The 24713-nt window shown below is 51.2% G+C and overlaps 1 protein-coding gene across 1 annotated transcript; it reads left to right on the top strand.

Annotated features, from left to right (window-relative positions):
* Positions 1-583: 583 nt before the first annotated feature.
* On the top strand, positions 584-24713 carry IUM83_02210 (uncharacterized protein; the record flags this gene model as incomplete). The annotated part of the gene is made up of 3 exons (XM_067926111.1): positions 584-586; positions 660-700; positions 24275-24713. 3 exons carry the CDS (start codon positions 584-586, stop codon positions 24711-24713), a joined length of 483 nt encoding a protein of 160 aa, XP_067800672.1.

Here is a 24713-nt window from a genome sequence, read left to right as displayed (position 1 = left end):
AAGACGGACGTGAATCCATCCGATCTCATGACGAAGCCACTGGCCAGCGATATGCTCGAAACATTGAGTGCTATGATCGGTTTATCTAAACAACATCTTCCTCAGTGACGAGTTTCACTTCGGAGGAGGGCGTGTTGGAAACCGCATCATCTTTTGTCACACGAGTGAAGTTGAAGCCATCTTCTGGAACTAGCTAGCAGAGTGATGGTAGAAATGCCGTAGCAGAGAGTCCGCACTCGGCGTGCTCTCAGTCCGAAAGTTCCCCTAAGAGTAACAAGTTGTTTGTTAGTGAGTTCGATCTGCGCTCCGTTAGATGTACCGAACGAAACTACGGCAGGTTGGACGAATGGTTCGAGGCAGTATGACTAAACCCGAATTGGAAGTGGCATGTAATGGCGTACGGCGTCTTGCATTCATGAACCTTTTCAGCATTAAGCACGATTTTGCATTCTACAGGTCTGCGGCATATCACTCGCAAGACCTTGTGCACCACACACTCGAGCAAGAGCAATTTATCGACTTATTTGGCAACTCACTGTTTCACGAAGAGCGCACAGGCTTGTTTTATGTGGCAACTGCTCCCATGGTAAGGCGAAGCGCAATCCTACGATTGGTTATCTATAGTCGTTGACAATGTTTTGTTGCTTTGTCTACTGTAGATCGTTGTGTTTGATCCTAGCACTGAAAGCATCGTCCTCAAGTGCGAATGGACTGAGCAAAACACGCTTCGTGTTCTTGCGCGCAATTTCCGCACAAATGAATTCGAATGAAGTGTTTATGACATAGCCGTCTTCATTTATAGTATGCGGCACTGAAGCTGTGCAGATGGCCGAAGATAAACTTAGTGAGTATATTCAGATCGCATAATCAGTTATTATGACTATTTACATTTGGTAGACCCAGTTGCAATGAGTATAGCCGTTCCAGGCATTTGTTTCAAATTATGCGTTTTCTTAAGCTCAGTCTGAACTAGTTTAATGAAGTCTTGGTAATGATCAAACATATCGGCAAATTGGTCGATCACTCTCACCATCCATGATACCATGCGAGTTTGCTGGACTTACAATGCAAACGTATGACTGATCTAAGTATCTAAAGTCGCCATCGTACACATTGATGTTGTAGATGTTATCTTCAGCGAAGACGTGATGAAGCTGACTGGAGAACTCGGCATTAATAGAACACATAGTGATGCGAAACTCCATAATATTCTACTTCAGTATATATCTTAATCAACAATCATTACGAGAAGTGATACATGTAGCTAGTAATCATTCAATGCCGCATCCAATATATTTCTCAAGCTTATTCTGGACGTCAAATCGATCATCGACAGGGGACCAAAGCTGCTTCAAGTTATCAAAAAAAAACAAAGATCGCCGTCGGTTCTTTCTTCTCTGACGAGATGACGAATCCACAATGGGAATTGGTGAAACGAATGATCGCTGTTTCTCCTTACGATCACCCAGACCTGTCAGAGGTGATTTGGTTGAAGTTTTGGTTCACTCCGTCGCGCGATGACTCGACTGAAATGAGTCGATGGATAAGCAATTTTTGTGATCGTAGAAAAGTGGCGCTTCATATGATTGCACCGCTTTAGTGGTTACTGTTGTTAGTTGGGAAAGTGCATTGTACAGTGACTGCTGTCAGTGAGTCGATTTTTGCTCGAACCGAAGGTCCGTTGTATCATGATAAAAAATGCATCATCCCACAAGCGCGGAGTTATTTACGAAACAGCCCCGCTGCGCGGTGGTTCGTGGTTGAAGATCTTTCCTTGGGTCGACTGTTGGCAACGAGTCTTGAATTTTGATCGTTTGAGTTGTGTTCTGTAAAAGTTTTCTGGCGTGAAAAAGTCAGTTGAGATGAGATGGAGTTTGGTTGAAAGTTGGTTGGAGGACTCGCTACTAAGGAGTGATGGTGAATCTCCGATACGACGTTGGTCATTCTCCGATAGCAGTGATTGACTGAATATCGTATTGACGAGAGTGACTGCTTCAGAGTGAATGTTCTCTGGTAGCGCTATGTATCTTTCTAAAAAAAAGCTATAAAGTGCCTTTTTCTTCAACACGGAGGTAGCAAGTTATCGAACTGCAATCCAACATCCAATCAGCTCGCAAACCAACGCATTTTACCGTGAACAACGAGCTATGACTTTGATCATGTATTCGGGCTATGGCGTCGCAAAGGTGCTCGAACAAACCCAGTGTTACTCGTTATGAGCACCAATAAGTTTTGCGTTTTGCTCTACGAGCAAACCAATGTTCACATCTTAGAAACTGTCCGCAATGGTTTCTCTTAAGGCTAGTCAATTTTGCCAAGTGTTTGGTGTACATTTATTTGAACCGCCAGTTTTATAATGTCATCGTCCGCTTCTGGGAAAGCTTTCAGGTGGGTGGCCAGATCACGAGGACTCATTTAGCGTCGTCTGCAAACTCGAACACCGATGCCAAGTGGTCGTCTGCTGCAGCCGAAATTTGTCCGAGCCTCGTCAGATCATCCACTTTCTCGAGAGCCGAAAATGAGTTCGTCCTCATCATCTTGTTGACAAAGTTTTTAGCCATCAACTGCTGAACAACTTCCGCAAACCCTCTTTCTTCATCGTCACCTTCGGCGATGGTCGAAGGTCAGTGCTTCGATCATACAGCATTGTTGGCACCATGCAGCTAGTAAACAAAGCAAGCATCAAGAGATTACTGTACCGTAAAAGTCGGGTCCAGTACGACGTCCCCAAATTTATGGGTGGTACCTCCTCAGGACACAGATCTAAGAGCGTGTTCGCTAGGCAGTTGGAGATGGAGACTGTGCAGGAAAGTGGTGCATCTCTACCTCCAGTCCAGCGCATGCGTCTTGTGTCTCTCGTGAGGAGACTGGAAATCCTACCGAGAGGCCTCTGAAGGAGCCTCCTTGCTATAATATAATGTGTGAAGTCTGGTAGATAGCGGACTGTAACATTGGTTTGAAGTGAAGAACGGTAACAGTGAGAACTCGCTTCTTTGCGCTTTGTGGGGTGCCTTCGCATTCTTCGGCCAAAAGTGCTGCGACTTGAGCGACAGCGGAGCATGCAGCAGCCAAAATTAATCCCGCTTCTTCACTCCTGACTAGCATCTCCAGCTGCCCTCCAACCGTCTCCACCTCTCAGAGGTGGAGACAAAAAGCACTAATATCTCCACTTGTTATTTTGTCCAATCAAGAAGCAAGGAAAATGAAGCACCGTGCCATCTCCAGCTTCGTAGCGAACGCGCTCTAAAAGAAGATCTCCCATCTGTGCAGGACGGTGCCATTGAAAAATCTTATATATTGACTTGACTTTGACCAAAAATCGGCGTCGCACTGGGCCGATTTTTACGGTATGCTGTTTGAAGTGGCTAAGGCACGAAACATGTCGTCAAAGCCGTCGTCTAGACTAAACTCGCCTACCACTTGATCTATTAAGCCGCGCGAGTTGCTTCAACTATGATTTCCCGAGCGTCTTCAATCTCAACGTGCTCTTCAGAAACACCACCGCCTCTTAAAATGAAATCACATTTTTAAGCCCGAAACTGTGGTTGACAGCGCCATGTCGCTCCAAGCGCTGTGAATACAGCTGCACAGTCGCTAATGATTAGGTGGACTTAGCTTAAAAGTTTCAGCAGGGTTTTGAGCTCGTGGTGACAAGTCTGGGTAGAAGTACTCAATTGTAGTTTTCATGTCTTTAAACTTTGTTTGCATAATGGTCGACACGCAATTTTTCTCTTGCAGGATGCAAATTGGTCTTGTACTGTTTTGTTGCGCCACCAGATAGATGCTCTCACCTTTTGGGTGCCTCTTTTTCTCTAAAGCCATTGAGTGGTAGAATGAAATACAGATTACGACGTAGTGATAACGAGTGGGAGCTTTGGTATTGGGTTCAGCAGCTCACAAGTGGTTCCAGTGTCTCTTTGATTCCCCGCATTCATCAAGGCCAGTGCTGCCATCTAAAAGGCCTCACATACGCATTCGCAGTGCATCGTCCATTTCGAACTTGAGGCTGTGGGTCGTTGGTGGCTGGCTGTCGGCGGCTGGCTAGCAATTGGCTAAAAATATTGTATTGAATATAAAACCTCACTTGTACCTACATCGTTCTGTCTAATACCACTCCGTTTCAGAATACTTGTCCTCTTTTGCTGAAGTGCTTCGTGATTCGTCAATATTTGCCTAAAACGACTACGATTGGTCTTAATAGAACTGACGGTTTGAATGGTGGGTAGACCTTCACAGAGCTCTCAAAATTGACAGCGTGATGGCCTCAAAGGAGCTTTTGCACCCGAATTGTCCACAGATGTCGCCCAGCCTTCCCCTCGTACCTCAAATCTCAGCTATGAATGTCAAACGAATCAGGAGAGACCTTACAGTGATGGAGCGTCGACAGGCAATCAGCTCTGTCCTCGTGCGTTCAAACGGAGGCAAACCGCGTCGAAAAGCGGTGCATGAAGTGGCCAGCATCTTTGGCGTACACAAGAGGACGATTGCGAGGCTGTGGAAGCGCGCCAAGGCGGATGCAGAGCTTTTTGGGGTGTACGAGGCGCCGTCTTTGAAGCACCGATGTGGCAGGAAGCCGCGTGACTTGGCTGCTGCCCTTGAACGCCTCCGGAACGCCAGCCCCCATGAACGAACAACGCTTCGCTCGGCGGCAACGGCTTCGGGCGTGCCGACTACGACGCTGTTCCGTCGTCTCAAGGAGGGCAAGTTGCGCTCGTGCACAAGCGTGACCCGCCCACTGCTCACTGCCGACAACATGCAGGCCAGAGTGACGTTCTGCCTCGACCACGTTGCTCACATGGCAAAAGCGAGGCTTCGCCGGGAGGGAAGACTTCCTTTATGCATCCCCTGCTCTGACCATACAGTCTCGGTTATACGAACAGTAGCTAGCGTAAACACAACTGACCATAGTTAAACCAAGTATATTTGGCGACAAGTTGAGGGGTGACAAGTATTCTGAAACGGAGTGGTATCAACACATCGTAATCTAACTGCTTGTGCGTGACTGCTGTATGCGATGGCACAGGATGCACACGACTTTTGGCACGCTTTGCTACTATGAACTTCTGATTGGTTGAAAATGAGGTGTATGGCTCGACATGGGAAATCGGTATATCCGGTGTCTCATCTTCAGTGTTATTCTAAAAGGTCAGTCAGTACATTTGCTCAAATACTGTAAAAGGCCACTTACCGGTATCATCATCATCTTCTTCTTGAGTGCTTATCCAAAAGGCTAGCATTTTCAAATCCCAGTTGTTTTTTATCTACCAATTATCTCTAAGTGAATAATCAAAAGTAAACATTGAACTTCTATTATGTCCAATCATCGTGTAGTTTGCATATGAAACATGTCGGTGACACGCAAGACGTGCTTGCTTCAAGGAAGCTAGTGTGTCACAGAAACCTCGAAGTGACAACGGGAGTAGTCGCACGATTCGAACCAACCACACTGGGCCCAGAGATAAATTACGATTTAAAAAAAAGTTGCATAATTTAACGACTGATGTTTGTACTGATCACTCTTGCTATTCCATCTGTATCCGCCGCCGACTGCACATGTGCGATTTCTCCGCCATAATAAAATGACTATTGAACTCTAGTGTGTAGAAGGAGGCATAGGACAACACAGTGTTCGCCTTCACCTTTCGACCATGGCCTCTTGGTAGACGAGGTCGTCCTTTTGGTCTTCGTTGTTGTACGGGAGCCACTCGTTGGCAAAATGAGCTGCAGAAAATACAGTTCAAAGTGCTGTATGTGATAACAAAGGATGCATAGACTGTGTCACTGAGACAGAGATCTTTCCCGTTCGACCGCTGATTGGCTGAATGGGTGGTGTATGCCATAACATATGTTAATAATAGAAGGTCATAACAAATGGTATTCGGTATTTGCTGTTCGTGTAATTCCGCACGAAGACCACCAACACACCCTCGTTCTCATTCCCCAATTTGCCGAGAACCTAGCAGTCTTCGCTTCGAACCAAGCAACAATTGTTTGCCATGCGTCTCTCTTATGCCCTCCTAATTGCTGCTGCAACAGCCACTCTATTCACAAGCGGCAAGGCTTCAGCCGAGGACTCCGCCCGCAAGTCCGATATCTCGACGGTGGCATCGCCAGATGCGGTTGTTACGATTGGTACGGCCCAGGACATTGGTGGCGGAAAAAGATTCTTGCGCTATCACAATAACGAGCTTCGCAGTGACGAAGACGAAGACGAAGACGACAAAGACAAGGACAAAGACGAAGATGAGGAGAGGGGCCTCTTCGATGCCAAGAGTCTGAAGGCTCTTGAGCGGGAAGCAGGCGTTTTGAGTTATACAAATGTGAAAGGAAGCGGCGTGAAGAGGTTTTTCAACAGCGTGAAGAAAAACTACAACCCGGTCAAAATCCCGATCCCGGATGAGTACCCGGAACTCCGAAAGCTTTACCGTTCCTGGTATTACAATCATTACATCCCAAAGCTGCAATCTAGGGGCTTGGCTTAATTAAGCAACACCGACTACGCGCCTACTATGGGCAAGCTTTTCCGTAGGACGATCCAATTCGTTGTCTAAAGCGTAGTTTTTGAATACAACTAAAATGTGAGCCTCGCATGGATTAAGTGCCCCTGTAGTACGTTGTGGTATTCTCGTGTATTCCAGCAGTGTGCTGCTTCCACGAAAATAGTTATCTACGAAACACTCCCGCTGCGCGGTGGGTCGTGGTTGAAGAGGTTATTTTGTGCAACATCCCGCTTCCTTGTGAAAATCTTTTCTTTGGGTCGACTTGAGCTTGGACATGGAAATTTCATCGTTTGAGTTGTGTTCTGTAAACGTTTTCTGGCGTGAAAAAGTCAGTTGAGATGATATGGAGTTTGGTTGAAAGTTGGTTGGAGGACTCGCTACTAAGGAGTGATGGTGAATCTCCGATACGACGTTGGTCATTCTCCGATAGCAGTGATTGACTGAATATCGTATTGACGAGAGTGACTGCTTCAGAGTGAATGTTCTCTGATAGCGCTATGTATCTTTTCTAAAAAAAGCTATAAAGTGCCTTTTTCTTCAACAAGGAGGTAGCAAGTTATCGAACTGCGATCCAACATCCAATCAGCTCGCAAACCAACGCATTTTACCGTGAACAACGAGCTATGACTTTGATCATGTATTCGGGCTATGGCGTCGCAAAGGTGCTCGAACAAACCCAGTGTTACTCGTTATGAGCACCAATAAGTTTTGCGTTTTGCTCTACGAGCAAACCAATGTTCACATCTTAGAAACTGTCCGCAATGGTTTCTCTTAAGGCTAGTCAATTTTGCCAAGTGTTTGGTGTACATTTATTTGAACCGCCAGTTTTATAATGTCATCGTCCGCTTCTGGGAAAGCTTTCAGGTGGGTGGCCAGATCACGAGGACTCATTTAGCGTCGTCTGCAAACTCGAACACCGATGCCAAGTGGTCGTCTGCTGCAGCCGAAATTTGTCCGAGCCTCGTCAGATCATCCACTTTCTCGCGAGCCGAAAATGAGTTCGTCCTTATCATCTTGTTGACAAAGTTTTTAGCCATCAACTACTGAACAACTTCCGCAAACCCTCTTTCTTCATTGTCACCTTCGGCGATGGTCGAAGGTCAGTGCTTCGATCATACAGCATTGTTGGCACCATGCAGCTAGTAAACAAAGCAAGCATCAAGAGATTACTGTACCGTAAAAGTCGGGTCCAGTACGACGTCCCCAAATTTATGGGTGGTACCTCCTCAGGACACAGATCTAAGAGCGTGTTCGCTAGGCAGTTGGAGATGGAGACTGTGCAGGAAAGTGGTGCATCTCTACCTCCAGTCCAGCGCATGCGTCTTGTGTCTCTCGTGAGGAGACTGGAAATCCTACCGAGAGGCCTCTGAAGGAGCCTCCTTGCTATAATATAATGTGTGAAGTCTGGTAGATAGCGGACTGTAACATTGGTTTGAAGTGAAGAACGGTAACAGTGAGAACTCGCTTCTTTGCGCTTTGTGGGGTGCCTTCGCATTCTTCGGCCAAAAGTGCTGCGACTTGAGCGACAGCGGAGCATGCAGCAGCCAAAATTAATCCCGCTTCTTCACTCCTGACTAGCATCTCCAGCTGCCCTCCAACCGTCTCCACCTCTCAGAGGTGGAGACAAAAAGCACTAATATCTCCACTTGTTATTTTGTCCAATCAAGAAGCAAGGAAAATGAAGCACCGTGCCATCTCCAGCTTCGTAGCGAACGCGCTCTAAAAGAAGATCTCCCATCTGTGCAGGACGGTGCCATTGAAAAATCTTATATATTGACTTGACTTTGACCAAAAATCGGCGTCGCACTGGGCCGATTTTTACGGTATGCTGTTTGAAGTGGCTAAGGCACGAAACATGTCGTCAAAGCCGTCGTCTAGACTAAACTCGCCTACCACTTGATCTATTAAGCCGCGCGAGTTGCTTCAACTATGATTTCCCGAGCGTCTTCAATCTCAACGTGCTCTTCAGAAACACCACCGCCTCTTAAAATGAAATCACATTTTTAAGCCCGAAACTGTGGTTGACAGCGCCATGTCGCTCCAAGCGCTGTGAATACAGCTGCACAGTCGCTAATGATTAGGTGGACTTAGCTTAAAAGTTTCAGCAGGGTTTTGAGCTCGTGGTGACAAGTCTGGGTAGAAGTACTCAATTGTAGTTTTCATGTCTTTAAACTTTGTTTGCATAATGGTCGACACGCAATTTTTCTCTTGCAGGATGCAAATTGGTCTTGTACTGTTTTGTTGCGCCACCAGATAGATGCTCTCACCTTTTGGGTGCCTCTTTTTCTCTAAAGCCATTGAGTGGTAGAATGAAATACAGATTACGACGTAGTGATAACGAGTGGGAGCTTTGGTATTGGGTTCAGCAGCTCACAAGTGGTTCCAGTGTCTCTTTGATTCCCCGCATTCATCAAGGCCAGTGCTGCCATCTAAAAGGCCTCACATACGCATTCGCAGTGCATCGTCCATTTCGAACTTGAGGCTGTGGGTCGTTGGTGGCTGGCTGTCGGCGGCTGGCTAGCAATTGGCTAAAAATATTGTATTGAATATAAAACCTCACTTGTACCTACATCGTTCTGTCTAATACCACTCCGTTTCAGAATACTTGTCCTCTTTTGCTGAAGTGCTTCGTGATTCGTCAATATTTGCCTAAAACGACTACGATTGGTCTTAATAGAACTGACGGTTTGAATGGTGGGTAGACCTTCACAGAGCTCTCAAAATTGACAGCGTGATGGCCTCAAAGGAGCTTTTGCACCCGAATTGTCCACAGATGTCGCCCAGCCTTCCCCTCGTACCTCAAATCTCAGCTATGAATGTCAAACGAATCAGGAGAGACCTTACAGTGATGGAGCGTCGACAGGCAATCAGCTCTGTCCTCGTGCGTTCAAACGGAGGCAAACCGCGTCGAAAAACGGTGCATGAAGTGGCCAGCATCTTTGGCGTACACAAGAGGACGATTGCGAGGCTGTGGAAGCGCGCCAAGGCGGATGCAGAGCTTTTTGGGGTGTACGAGGCGCCGTCTTTGAAGCACCGATGTGGCAGGAAGCCGCGTGACTTGGCTGCTGCCCTTGAACGACTCCGGAACGCCAGCCCCCATGAACGAACAACGCTTCGCTCGGCGGCAACGGCTTCGGGCGTGCCGACTACGACGCTGTTCCGTCGTCTCAAGGAGGGCAAGTTGCGCTCGTGCACAAGCGTGACCCGCCCACTGCTCACTGCCGACAACATGCAGGCCAGAGTGACGTTCTGCCTCGACCACGTTGCTCACATGGCAAAAGCGAGGCTTCGCCGGGAGGGAAGACTTCCTTTATGCATCCCCTGCTCTGACCATACAGTCTCGGTTATACGAACAGTAGCTAGCGTAAACACAACTGACCATAGTTAAACCAAGTATATTTGGCGACAAGTTGAGGGGTGACAAGTATTCTGAAACGGAGTGGTATCAACACATCGTAATCTAACTGCCTGTGCGTGACTGCTGTATGCGATGGCATAGGATGCACACGACTTTTGGCACGCTTTGCTACTATGAACTTCTGATTGGTTGAAAATGAGGTGTATGGCTTGACATGGGAATTCGGTATACAGACAGAACTCCCAGAAATGATTATCACCGTGTACTGAAAATCGTGTATCATTTATTAACAGTAGCAGATTATCATTTGATAGAATGTAGTGTGGATCACACATACAACGGAGCCAGTGGGTTTCGCAACCGATAGACGCGAACAGGAAAGAGAAGTGCAAGCCGTCGTAGCGAAGATGCCCACCAAGCCAAGAACTCTGCGCGAGGGCAACTTGACTGAGAGCGAGAAGTACCAGATAGCGGAGAAACGTAAGCGAGAGCCTAAAATGACGCAGGTTGAGCTCGCAAAGTGGGCGAAAACAAAGTTTAACCTAGCCAAGGCGCCAGTACAGGCAACCATCTCCAATATTTTACGCGCTTACAAGGACAAACCAGCTCCAACTACATCTGCGACCCGCAAAACGAACCGTGCTGTCACTTACCCTGAGCTTGATGACGCTCTAGCTCTGTGGGTGCACTCCAAACAGGCAAACAACATCCCCATAACGGACGAGCTCATACAAGCCAAAGGCCGGCAGCTTTTCGACGCTCTGAAGGAACGTGGGCTAGCTACAAAGGACTTGTCCTTCTCTGCTGGGTGGCTAGGAGCCTTCAAGAAATGATACGACTTCAAGCATATCCGACTACATGGCGAGGCAGCTAGTGCCGCCAGTGAGGTAGCAGGAGCGTTCTTGGCTCAAGTTCAGCCGAAGCTGGACCAGTACTCACCGGATGATGTGTTTAACTTTGATGAATCTGGCCTTTTTTACAGAAGTGCACCTCGCTATACAGTTGGAGTGCCAGATCGAGCTGCACGTGGCGTTAAGCAAGACAAAGCACAGATTACGGTGGGTTTGGCGACGAACATGACGGGTTCGAGCATGCTCGAACCGTTATTCATTGGCCATGCAAAGAAGCCTCGTGCGTTCAAGAAAAAATCGGCTCAAGAGCTGGGCTTCTTACACTATTATGCCAACAAAAATGCGTGGATGACTACTATTATATTTCGCCACTGGATTCAGAAACTTAATGTGGTAATGGCTCGCCAAGACCGTAAGATTTCGCTACTAATCGACAACGCTCCGTCGCACATTGATGTCCAGCTTACCCATGTCGAGGTGGTTTTTCTGCCTCCTAACTCGACGGCTGTGTTGCAGCCATTAGATGGGGGAATCATTGTGTAGTGGGTCTAACTTGACTCACTACTTTAGCTTACACGTTGCGCAACGTGTATGAGGAAGCGTAAGTACTTAGTAATTACTTAGGTTAATTATATTTGAATACACAACTATAAGTTAACTTAGACAAGACTCCAAGTAGCTAGTTTAAGGTAAAATGAGAACTGTATTGCTTGTAAATTGATCTTCCTCTAAAATCTGCTAAAAACTTTTTATCATCTATGAAAGGGTTGACAGCGGCTGGCTGTCAGAGCCCCGCTAATATGCATGATTCTGATTGGTAGAAAGATGCTGCTTTCTACCAATAGGATCTTTGGGTATGTGTGGACCACTCACTGTGGTGGTCCACTTCAATGTATCCATCGGTGTGTCTTACACCAATGCGAGGAAGTATCCAAAACGTTTAACAGATAACCTATCTGTTAAATTCACAAGTGGCTGCAAGCCACTTGTACGTGTAACCCCGTTACACCATCCCCCCCTAAGGTTAGACGCGCGGGGTCTCCGCACGTCAATCTTCGGAATTGACCATTCGTCAATTCTCCGCGTTTGGAGAAGAAACCCGCGCTCATACAACGATGAGCGCGCCACAGAAGAAGACCTCGAAGTCGGTGGGGAGTCATCTCTCCATCGACGACTACTTCGAGCGTCAGAAGGCGAAGTACGGCGACGTCGTCGACTTCGACGACGACAATGAAGACATGGAGGGCGAGGAGGACTCGCCCTCAAAGCGTAAAGACTCAGTGTCGAGCGAATCGCTCGACCCTCATGCCAAGAACGTTCGCCCGCATGAAGGGGACGAATCGGACGCTTCGAGCTCGAAGCGTTCGCGAACTGAGAGTGATACCCCACTCGCTTCCGCTGGGACTCTCAGTTCTCCGCGCGTTGCAACTGCAGCGCGTGATTCCAAAGCTCAAGGCTCTCCGGGCGCTGCAGGCGCAGCGCGCGATCCGTGGATGCCGTCCGCGTCCGAGATCACGGACCGGTATAGGAACTCGGAACCTCCGAATGAGATGCCGCTGTACGTATGCAGCAACAACAATATGACGCCTTGGCGGCCGAGCTTCACTTTGATGCGGAAACGCATCAAAGGCGTGATTATTACACCGAGCGCTTCCATGAGCTCCGATGGTTTCAAAGCAAGAAGACATCTTCTCGCAGCAATGTGCCCGAGGGACAGGCACTTTGTCAAAGTTGGAATGCTTTTGTTGAGAACTTCAACAAGAAGCCGAATGCTTACCGTGATCGGATTAAGCAAGCGCGTGATCGCTTCGATACGTACTCGAAGCGTGGAAAGTTCGAGCAGCTCCACGTTACTGCGGAGGAGGCTAACGTGCCGTGCGCTGTGCCCGAGGGCTATCAGTGCGCGAAGTGTTTTCCGGACGCGGTCCGCTTGAGCGACCGCGACCTGAACGGGTACACGTCGTTCCGTGTGCCCGAAAGTCTCAAAGAGCTCCGTGCTAAGTTCTTAGCACGTGAGGGTTCGGGCGCTAGCAATGACCGCAGCCCTCGCACTACTTCCGCTGCGCCAGCGCGTACTGCTCCTCGTACGCCCTCACCATTTCCGGAACGTTCTCCAGCAAGACGTTCCGCGGCTCCCATGTATCTTGATGGGGAGGAAATCCTCTCCAACGAATACGAAAACGATCCCCTTGAGGGTTCGTTTTCGGGATACTATGGTCAACAATCCGCTCAACAATCCAGTGGGTTGAGTCACGGACGTCACGGATCGGCGGTGGCGGGGGTGGGAACACGCCCCGGGTATGATCAGCCCCGGACTGATCAATTCGCGCCTCTCCACGACCGGGTGACCGCCGTGGAGCGTCTACAGGGCACTGAGTTCGCCGCCCTGAAGCAGGAGCTGGCGAACCAGAAGGCTCAAGTCGCGGCGGTCTCGCAGACCGCCTCGAATATCCAGGTCGAGCTGGGGACCCAGATGAAGGGGTTGCTCGTCGCCGAGGCCAAGTCCTCCGCTTCTGCCTCGGCTCCTGCCGAGGCTTCGGGTCAGCCGAGCTAGATGGCTCGTGCTGCAGGTATGGCTTCAGCCGTCCGACGTAAAAGGTCGGATGGAGGCGCATGCTAGACGGTATGTCTAGCGTGTATGCGTTGCTGTGCCGTGCCAACACAGTGAACGGCCCGGTGAAGCGCGGAGCAAGCTTGCTTGCTCCGAAGTTCGAAACTGCATGTTTAGGCAGGTTTTGTGTAGCTAACAAAACTAATGGACCAACTTTAAATTCATTTGTGTTGCCTCTGCCCGCATTGTCTGCGTTCAGCTTCTGTTGATCAACAGAAGCTGCTATTGTGTCTTGGACAAACCGAATCACGGCTTGTCTTTTGGTGATGAAACTGATTGCATCCGAGCTGAAGTCATTCAGCTCGCTCTCCGCTAGAGGCCCGGCCTCTGCGTGGTTCTTTGCGGTGTCTGCGCCCTGCGCAGACCCGTGGTCGTTGGCCATGTTGTTGGGGGAGTCTGCGCCCTGCGCAGACTCATGTGGTTTGTCCATTGTTGGAGCTGACACTGTGCAAGTGTCAGCGGTTTTCTGCGGCTGCTGTATTGCAGTCGTAGATCCTCCCCCACTTAAAGTGGGAGCCATCACTCCGAGTAAACTCGGTAGGCATGGATGCCGCATGGCATTCACGTAGAACGGTGTATGCCCGGTCGAGGTATGCACTGATTTATTGATGGCAAACGCTGCCATCGATAAGCACTCGCGCCAGTATTGGAACGAGTGAGCGTAGCTCTTCAACATATCGACGAGCACGCGATTCACGCGCTCGGTTTGGCCGTCCGTCTGCGGATGATCCGCAGTCGACATGGAATGCTGTCTCCCAAGAAGTGTAAACACTTCTTGCCACAGGTGCGCTATGAAGCGCGGGTCTCTGTCCGACACGATGTCGGACGGCATGCCATGGTGTTTGAACACCATGTCGACGAGCAGACGGGCCGTCTGCTTCGCGGTCACCTCTGCTGGCACCGCAGCAAGATGTACCATCTTGCTGAAGCGGTCGACGAAGACCACAACACCGGTATTTCCTCCGCTGTCCGGGGGAAGACCAAAGATGAAGTCCAATGACATGGACTTCCAACACTCCGACGGAGTCGGTAGTGATTGTAGAGGAGCCTACGCGAATGGCGCAGGCTTTACGCGTTGGCATACCTCGCAAGCACGGACGTACTTGCGCACCCACTTGTACTGGTGGTGCCAGTAGAAGTCACGCGTGAGAAGGACGTATGTCTTCTCACGTCCGAGCTGTCCCGCAGACGGGTCATCGTGATACTCGTACATGATCCTGAGTCGCAGGTCATGGTCATTCGGCACGACAACGCGGTCCGCGTTGTCGTCGACTGCATTATAAAGAAGCAGTCCGTCGTGCACCCGATAGCGGTGTGCACGCGCACGAAGATGCTTGGGCAGGTTCTGACGAGCGTCAATGGCATTGACGTCAGCAGCTTCTGCATAATCTGGCCGACGTGATAACGCGCCGGCCACTACATTCAGTCTTCCGGGTTTGTATTCGACCCGGAAGTTATACTCCGCAAAGAATGAGAGCCATCTCGCCATTCTTTGTGATGTGTGGTGGCTTCACTGCAGTGCGCAGTGATGCATGGTCGGTGTAGACCACAAACGGTGTACTTCCAAGTAGATACACTCGGAACTTTGCGAGTGCGTATTTCATGGCAAGGAGTTCCTTGTCATGCACCGGATAGTTGCGCTCAGCTTGCTTCAGCTGACGCGATTGGTAGTAGACGACACGATCACGGCCCTCGTGATCGTGCTGCATCAACGCGCATCCGATCGCGAAGTCGGATGCGTCACACACGACGTGGAATGGACGATCTTGGTCAGCCACTGCCAAGATCGGTGCCTCAGTCAAGCCCCGCTTGACTGCATCGAATGCCTTTTGGCAATCGGCTGTCCAATTCCACACAGCTTCTTTCTTAAGAAGCTGTGACAGCGGGCGGATCTTGCCCGCATAATCCTTCACGTACTTGCACAAGTACGTGGCCAAGCCAAGGAACTGCCCCAGTTCCTTGACACTTGAAGGCGTTGGCCATTCGTTAACCACTCTGACCTTTTCCGGGTCAGGGCGAACACCATTCTTCCCTACGAGACACCCGAGGACGGGTATCTCGCTCGCCCCGAAGATACACTTCTTCAGGTTCGCGTAGAGCTTATGCTTTCGCATAAGCTCAAGTAGCTGCCGGAGATGCACCTTGTGCATCTCTACGTCGGTCTTCCCATCCACAGCCCGGCTGTGGATGAATACATCATCGAAGTAGCTCGGTGCGAAGTCGCGCACCGAGCGCAACAAGTGCGTCACGCACCTGTTGAAAGTCGCAGGGGCATTCTTAAGCCCCTGTGGCATTACTAGCCATTCCCAGAGCATGCCGCTTGGCGTGCTCACTGCCGTGAGAGGGATATCGCTCTCACGCATTAGGATTTGATAAAATCCATCTCGCAAGTCGAGAGCACTGTAAACGGTGCTCCCGGCCATCGAATCGATGATAACATCTTTTCGCGGTATCGGCGTCTGCGCCGGTACCGTCGCATCGTTCAGCTTGTTGTAGGCATGAACGATGCGCCATCCGCCCTGTGGCTTCTTGACTCAGAACGTCGGAGCACTGTGCGGGGACTTTGATTCCCGCACTTGTCCTGCTTTGCGACGACTTTCAAAGAAGTCGTCGATCGCTTCTACTTGTTCTCGCGGCAGTGGTCACTGCCTCGTAACACAGTACTTCGTGCCCGGCACGAGATCAATCTCGTGCTGAATGCCCTTATCCTGCGGAAGCTCCGCAGGAATGTCTTCCGAGAGTACGTCTTTGTACTCCCTCAACAATTTGTAATAGGGACTCGACTTCAGCGAGTCCCAACCCTGTTCCTCGAAGCGCTCTCGCTTCGTCTTCGCACTGAGAGTGTCTTCACTCTCAGTGGTACTTCCCATGAAGAGCTGCCTCAGCTCTTCGCTCTCGCTCGCCGTTCTTTCGCTGTCCGAAAGAACGCAGACTTGTTCGAAGCGTCCATCGTGCAAGTCGCGCGTGAAGCGCTTCCAGCTCATGGCTGGAAGCGAAGTCAACTCCGACGCCGTCGTCGGAGGACTAGCGAGTTCCATCTCACGATACTGGAATCCAGTATCGGTGCGCGTCAAGACGCTTAGCGTCTTGACATTAGGCGTCACCGCCGCAGTCTGCCCAGCAGACTGCTCTTGTTGCGTCTCGGTCCCGGACCGAGACTTGCGCAGCGTTCTCCGCTTGCGCCGTCTTCTTGTTGTGCGGAGCCCGGCTCCGCACAGTTGTTCTTCTGGTCCAGGCCCGGCCATGGACAGTTGTTCGCCGGCGGACCCCGTCCGCGGGCGCGCGGTATCAAGCCCGGCTTGACCGCATTTTCCTTCGTGCAGCCCGGCTGCACGGTAATGTGTCCCTTCGCCGGCAGACCCTGTCTGCGGGCGCGCGATATCAACCCCGGCTTGATCGCATGGCGCTTCGTCGTGCAGCCCGGCTGCACGACAGCATGCAAATTGCGTCAGTGCGGTACGTTTGCAACCGTCCGCACTGTTTGCAGCGTCAATTCCCGGAGTTGACACGCCTTCGTCACCTCGACGCCATTCATTGGCGGAGCCCCTCATGACCGAGGGTGCGTCGGCTCCCGGAGCCGACGCGTCGTTGTCGACCTGACCGCTTCGGGTCAGGGACTGTCCCTTACACGCTTGAACGTGGGTGCTGGTTCCCGGAACCAGCACATCTTTTTTGTTGAGGTTGCACTTCGCTGTCTGATCGACTGGATCCCTACCGCGAGGCAGACGGACTGCGCGTGCTGGCACGTGCCACCGGGGTCTGTGATTGAAGATGGGAAGATCTCGCAACCTGATTGGCTGGACTATCTCTGATACTGGAATGTGATTGGACGACAACTTCAATTTGGGTGCTTATGATTTGCATGTGTTGAGTCAACCGTTTTGAGCCGCAGCCGTGACTAGGCGGATCAGTCTTACGACTGGCAACTTCGTTTGGACCGCAGCCGAGATCGTTTGGACCACATCTACAAGCCTCACCTACTAGGGAACATTGCATACAGTAGGGACTGCTAGCTGGCAAACACACTAACCTAAATCGAGCTCACTTTCGGATTTCCTTCCAACTACTCACTCGACTACCAAGCCTCATTCGCACACTCTCAATTGGTTATGAGCCCAAGCTACGCGGACACCGTCAAGCTCGTGGAAGATAACTACTTCCACTGGGAGTTCAACATGCGGATGAAGCTCTCGCGCAAGGGACTGCTGCCCCACATCATCAAGGCAGAGTTCGACCCGGTGAGCAACCGCACCACGGATGTATGGAAGACCGACGATCTGAAAGCCCTTGGAGTGATCGCTGGCGACGTCAGCCTCACATTTCAAGTCTACATCCGTGGTGCGATGACTGCGATGGACGCATGGACCATGCTCCAGGAGCAGTTCAACCGGAGCACGCTCAAGAACCGACTCCTCGTCACCAAGAAGCTGCATAACTTCAAGATGGAGCCCGGTACGCGGTTCACGACGCACGTGGACCGATTCAAGGAAATCGTGCTCCAAATGGAGACGATTGGTGAGCCTCTCGACGAGACCCGCCAACTCGTGCTGCTGCTCGGCAGTTTGACCGATGAGTACCGGATGATCAGTACCGTGCTCGAGAACACGCCGAACATGACGCTCTCGTACGCAATCCAAGCGTTAGCTGGTGTTGAAGCCTCGGATGAATCGTCACCGGCTCAAGAGAAGGCGTTTGCTACGAAGAAGAAGGAGAATTTCAAGCATCGGTTCAACGGCAAGTGCTTCTACTGCAAGAAGACTGGCCACAAGGAATTCGAGTGCCGCAAGAAGAAGGTCGACAACGAACGTGGGCAAGTCGCGCAAGCTGCGTCCGACTTCGCGTTTACGGCAACGGGTGCGATGGACAAGTCGGAGTGGCTCGTGGACTCCGGTGCCAGCTCGCACATGACCAGCGTCCGGGACAAGTTCGTGTCCATGAAGGAGCTGAAGACGCCAGTCCGCATCACGATCGCGGATGGCACGAAGATCGACGCAGTTGCAAAGGGCACCGTCGGAATGAAGCTGATGGACGGAACGTCTGTCACGCTGTCGGATGTGCTATACATCCCTGAAGTTGATGGAAGCCTCATCTCGGTTGCGAAGCTGGCCGAGAAGGACGTCGTCGCGCAGTTCAGCAAGGACAAGTGTGTCTTTCGCTATGGCGATGCTACCGTCATGGAGGCCAAGCATTTTGGAAACGTCTACAAGTTGAAGACAGTGGGGGGCGAGGTGTGTCGTGCGGCGACGGCATCTCGTAAGGAGCCATGGGCCGTTGTGCACGCCCGTCTCGGCCACATCCCGTTCAAACGTTACGAACAGCTGTTGACCATGGCAGACGGAGTGCCTTGCGTTTCGGATGGTGTCACAAGTGGTACCGTCTGCGCAGGCTGCTGCATGGGCAAGATGAGAGCGGACGACTATCCGCGCCACCCGGAGAAACTCGTCAAGAGTGCAGGCGTACTGGATCTGGTCCACACGGACGTGATGGGTCCGATGCAGACCAAGACACCCGGTGGCTGCAAGTATGTGGTAACCTTCATTGATGACTACTCACGTCACGTGACCATCTACTTCATGAAGGCCAAATCGGAAGTGCTGTCGAAGTTCAAGATCTTCAAGGCGGCAATGGAGAACGCAACAGGCAAGGCGATCAAGCGCCTACGTTCTGACAATGGTGGCGAGTACACGGGCAAGCAGTTCAAGGCCTACCTCGACCGCAGTGGCATCAAGCATGAAAAGACGGTGCCATACACGCCTCAGCAAAATGGACTGGCTGAGCGCATGAACCGAAGTTTGGTGGAGATGGCGCGCTGTATGCTCTACCACGAAGCCATTGAGAAAAAGTGGTGGGCCGAAGCCGTAAACACGGCTGCGTGGATCATCAACCGGCTCCCCAACTCGGTGAACGTCAAGACGCCCTACGAAATTGTGCATGGAACCAAGCCGCAGCTCAAGAACATGAAAGTATTTGGTTCAGTTGGCTACGCGCACATTCCCGACGAGAAGCGCCGCAAGTTGGATGCTAAGGTCTTCAAGTGTCGATTCGTTGGCTACGAGGATGGTGTCAAGGGATACCGAGTACTCAACGTGGCGACGGGAAAGGTGCAAATCGTGCGCACCGTGAAGTTCGTGGAAACAACAAGTCTGGATGACATGGTGGAGAAAATGGAGCTGGATGACGATGAAGTCAAGGTGGAGCAGCCCAGCCATGGTGGGTATCAACCGGACGAGTCAGGACAAGTCGTGCCAATGGATTCTGAAGTTGGGGACGTTATCCCACTTCAACGTAACATGGGCGTAAACGGTGCGATCGTGCCATACGGATCGACACATCATATGATTACCCGATCGCGTGCTCGCCACATTGACGAGACAACGGATCCTGAAGAGGCAGGCGCTCGCAAGAAGCAAGTCGTGGCACCCTCGACTACTGGCACGAAGCGCCAGAAGATGATTCAAGGCAGAGTTCAGGTTAACGAGGACCAATATGCAATTGAAAGTGGCCAAGCAATGGCTGCAACGGAAGAGGTCCCGACGTCATATGAAGAAGCTATGGCGAGTGCGGACCAAGTGGAATGGAAGAGGGCTATGCAGAGCGAGTTGAAGTCGCTCGTAGCAAACAAGACATGGAAGCTGGTGCCGAGACCAGCTCACCAACGACCGATCGGCTGTCGTTGGGTATTCGCATTGAAACGCAACGAGAAGGGACAAGTTATTCGTCACAAGGCCCGTCTCGTAGCCAAGGGTAACTCGCAACGTCACGGCGTGGACTACGAAGAGACGTACGCCCCGGTGGCTTACCTGAACTCGATTCGCGCCAAACTGGCAAAGTGTGTCGCAGATGGATACGACATCGAGCAATGCGACGTCGACACCGCGTTCCTGTACGGCAAGCTAGAAGAAGAGATCTACATGGACTTGCCAGAGGGACTCCGAGATCTCTTGACACTTGCCGAAGACGATGGTGAAGAGGACGTCGTTTGCATGTTGCTGCAAAGTTTGTACGGACTCAAGCAGGCGTCACGAATATGGAACGAAACGATTGACGCGCACCTCAAGGTGATGGGATTCAAGCCTGCTGACGCCGACCCGTGTGTGTACACAAGAGGGGATGGAGACGACCACTGCATTGTGTGTCTCTACGTGGACGACATGCTGATCGCATCGCGGGACAATGCGGTGATTACATCGGTGAAGGCTGGAATCGCGGAGAAGTTTCGAATCAAGGACCTCGGGCGCGCACGTTTCATTCTTGGAATTGAGATCGACTACAACATGGATCGCAAGACACTGAGGATCTCTCAACAAGCGTACACCGAGTCGATCATCAAGAAGTTTGGGCAAGAGAACGCGAAGCCGTGCACATCGCCTATGGAAGCTGGAGTTCATCTGACCAAGGCCGACGAACCGCAGGCGGAAGAAGAGAAGACCAAGATGAAGTCGAAGCCGTACCGATCGCTGGTGGGCAGCCTGATGTACCTGGCATGTGGAACACGACCTGACATTTCGGTCGTGGTTGCCAAGTTGAGTCGTTTCCTGGGGAACCCTGGCCAGAAGCACTGGGACGCCGGAATCAAGGTAGTGCGCTACCTACTGAAGACGAAGGACGTGGGCATCACGTACGATGGGTTATGTGGAACCGAGCTCGTCGCCTACTCGGATGCGGACTGGGCCGGCAGCCGCGACGACCGTCGTTCCGTAAGCGGGACGATGTTAATGATGTGCGGTGCTCCTGTGGTGTGGCGTTCGACGTATCAGAAGACTATCGCGTTAAGTTCTACAGAGGCCGAGTATATGGCGCTGAGCGAATGCGTGAAGGAGTGCGTCTGGATGCGCCGTCTATTGAAGGACATTGGCACTGAACAAGTGGGGGCTACGGTGATCTATGAAGACAACCAAGGCGCGATGGCATTGGCGAAGAATGTTGGATACCAAGCTCGCACGAAACACATCGACATACGCTACCACTTCATTCGCGAGAAGGTGGTGAGCAACGAAGTCGCGCTGGAGTATGTGGAGACCAAGAACCAGCTCGCTGACTTCATGACAAAGGGTCTATCGTCGAAGACGCTCCGCTACTTGATGATGTGTAGCAACGTTGGACCCAAGCTCGAGACATCGAATTGAGTGGGGGTGTTGAGGTTGCACTTCGCTGTCTGATCGACTGGATCCCTACCGCGAGGCAGACGGACTGCGCGTGCTGGCACGTGCCACCGGGGTCTGTGATTGAAGATGGGAAGATCTCGCAACCTGATTGGCTGGACTATCTCTGATACTGGAATGTGATTGGACGACAACTTCAATTTGGGTGCTTATGATTTGCATGTGTTGAGTCAACCGTTTTGAGCCGCAGCCGTGACTAGGCGGATCAGTCTTACGACTGGCAACTTCGTTTGGACCGCAGCCGAGATCGTTTGGACCACATCTACAAGCCTCACCTACTAGGGAACATTGCATACAGTAGGGACTGCTAGCTGGCAAACACACTAACCTAAATCGAGCTCACTTTCGGATTTCCTTCCAACTACTCACTCGACTACCAAGCCTCATTCGCACACTCTCAATTTTTTTCTTCCGACGTCGGCAGCATTGCCGACGTGGGGCTCACTTGTGCGCGCCCTCGCGCACTTCTTGGGCACTCCGGGACAGCAACATAAAGCGCTGTCTCGACTGGTGAGCCGCGGTAACAGGGCCATCGCTTTCTGTTCCGCTGTCGCGTCCGAAACACACGAGCGTGCGCTTCTTCCAGTCTATCACCGGATCATGTCGTGCAAGCCACGGCATGCCCATTACCACGTCGAACTTATCGTCCAGGTCCAGGATGATAAAGTGTTCGACAAACACTCGTTGTTTGTACGAGAAGCGCACGTTCACGACGCGCTTCTCGGTCTTCACGATGGCACCTGTTGCCAGTCGTACCTCCAGAAGACTTCGAGGTGTATCTACCTCCTCGAAGTCAAGTCTCGACAGGCTTCGTAGTCGAACAAAGTTGTTCGACGCGCCTGAATCTACCAAAGCTCGAAGAGAGTCACTCGCTCTCTTCGAGTAAACCTTCAAGATGACTAGGTTTGGCCTGTCATCTTGTTTCTTGCAGTGAGAGCTGGTCTCACTGGGGGCTGCAGTCCTCAGTGTCGCGTGCCCGATGTCGGCACTCGCGACTGCATTACCAGTAGGGCGCCCCGCGCCTACTGGATGTTCGCGTTTTTTGTTGGTCCGCGGCGATGCCTAGCATCGCCACGACGGCCACCTCCAGGGGGCATGGGAGCTGTGCACTCCCGTGCAAAGTGACCGATCCTTCCGCAACGGAAGCATCGCACGTTACCTCCCTGCTGCTGGTAACCAGCAGTTGTTGCGTTCGAGAGGTCCATTGGCTCCGGACCTCCCGTCCTCGTTACCGGGCGCGGTTGCGGCCTCGGTACGTTTACATGGAGTTTAGCCTGCCGCAGGCTAAACTCTTCTTGCATGGCAAGAGTGATTGCAGCTTCGAGAGTACTCGGGTACTCTCGGAAGAGATAGGTCTTCACGGGCCCATCTCTAAGTCCTTTCATGCACGTGACGATCTTGGTCGCCTCGTCAATCGGGTTAGTCACGATATTTGATACCAAATATCGTGCGCGCTGCGCGTAAGCATGGACATCATGCTTACCCTGCTGAAGGTCGAGGAACTCCGCCCTCGACCGGAACTCGTTTTGCGGGGGCTCAAACGCTTGTTTGAGCTCCTCTTTGAACACTTCGTACGTGCTGAAGCACGTAGGGTCGGAGAGTCGGCGTCCATACGCCCAACTCCTTGCGCGTCCGCCAAGGCAGGACATGGCGAACGCGACCTTCGACAGCGGGTCGACGATGCGTCGAGCCGCTATGGCTGTGTCGAGCTCGACAAGCTATCGGAGGAGAGGCTCGCCCTCTCTTCCCCCGTAATTGCTTACGCTCAACTTTAATGGTTGAGCACGCGGTGTCGTCCCTGACGACGCCGTCACTGAGGAAGCAGCGTCACGCTGCTCCTTCATGATAAACCCCAGAGCAACACCATGTTGCTCCGTCGGCGATAGCGTACGCAGCATTGTAGCTATCGCCGCTTCTCCAATGACTGTTGACAGTCGTTGGAGGGCCTCCCACTCTGGGTCAGACAGGTGGGGGCAGTCAGCGCGTGCAACATGCGTTGCAGGCGTGTTGGAGCTTCTCCATGGGCACCTCCGTGCTCATGTGGTTCTCGGCTCCGCGTTCGTACACCGCGTACGAACGTCAAGCAGTCGGTCGTTGGACGGACTACAAAGTGCTACCAGGTGTAGTGGGTCTAACTTGACTCACTACTTTAGCTTACACGTTGCGCAACGTGTATGAGGAAGCGTAAGTACTTAGTAATTACTTAGGTTAATTATATTTGAATACACAACTATAAGTTAACTTAGACAAGACTCCAAGTAGCTAGTTTAAGGTAAAATGAGAACTGTATTGCTTGTAAATTGATCTTCCTCTAAAATCTGCTAAAAACTTTTTATCATCTATGAAAGGGTTGACAGCGGCTGGCTGTCAGAGCCCCGCTAATATGCATGACTCTGATTGGTAGAAAGATGCTGCTTTCTACCAATAGGATCTTTGGGTATGTGTGGACCACTCACTGTGGTGGTCCACTTCAATGTATCCATCGGTGTGTCTTACACCAATGTGAGGAAGTATCCAAAACGTTTAACAGATAACCTATCTGTTAAATTCACAAGTGGCTTGCAGCCACTTGTACGTGTAACCCCGTTACACATTGCCTGTTTTAAAGCTCACTATCGGCGCTTTCATCTCATGCACGCACTGGAAGTAGCTGACCTGCAACAGAAGAACTGGTTTAAGGTGGACATTCTGACAGCAATGGAGTGGGTTGCGACGGCGTGGAGCGAGGTTTCTACCGATACTGTGGCAAACTGTTGGCGAAAATGTGGTTTCTCCTGCAACTTTTCTACTAGCTCGAGCGTGTATCCGTTAAGTGTAAAGCGCTCCATGGCTGATTCCGTTGCTGACATCCAGGCTGCTGTCAACGCTCTCAACCTGACCAATGCTGTCTCAATTGATGATATTCTCAACCCAACGGGAGAAAACGAAGTGCATTTTGCCTACTCTGATGATGCAGTGTTAGATTTAGTGATGCCAAGCCCAGAGAATGCTGATGAGGAAGCAGAAGAAGTGACCAACGCACCTGATTCTCTACTGGAAGGCGCTCCAAGCGATGCAGAGTTTGCTGCAGCTGCCAGTGTCGTCATGCGTAGGCTGTCGAGTGAAAACGAGACGACGTGTGCTGTAAGTATGACGAAAAGCTTTTTAAGCAAATGGATCTTCGAGCATAACCTGAAGAAGCTCGCAAACAAGAAGCAAGAACTGATCACTTCGCACTTCAAACCGGTCTAA

The sequence above is a fragment of the Phytophthora cinnamomi genome, assembly GCF_018691715.1.
Source record: "Phytophthora cinnamomi strain GKB4 chromosome Unknown Contig0, whole genome shotgun sequence".
NCBI classification, from domain to species: Eukaryota; Oomycota; class Peronosporomycetes; order Peronosporales; family Peronosporaceae; genus Phytophthora; species Phytophthora cinnamomi.
Note: the sequence above shows the minus strand (reverse complement) of the source record. Positions and strands in the feature narration are given on the sequence as shown.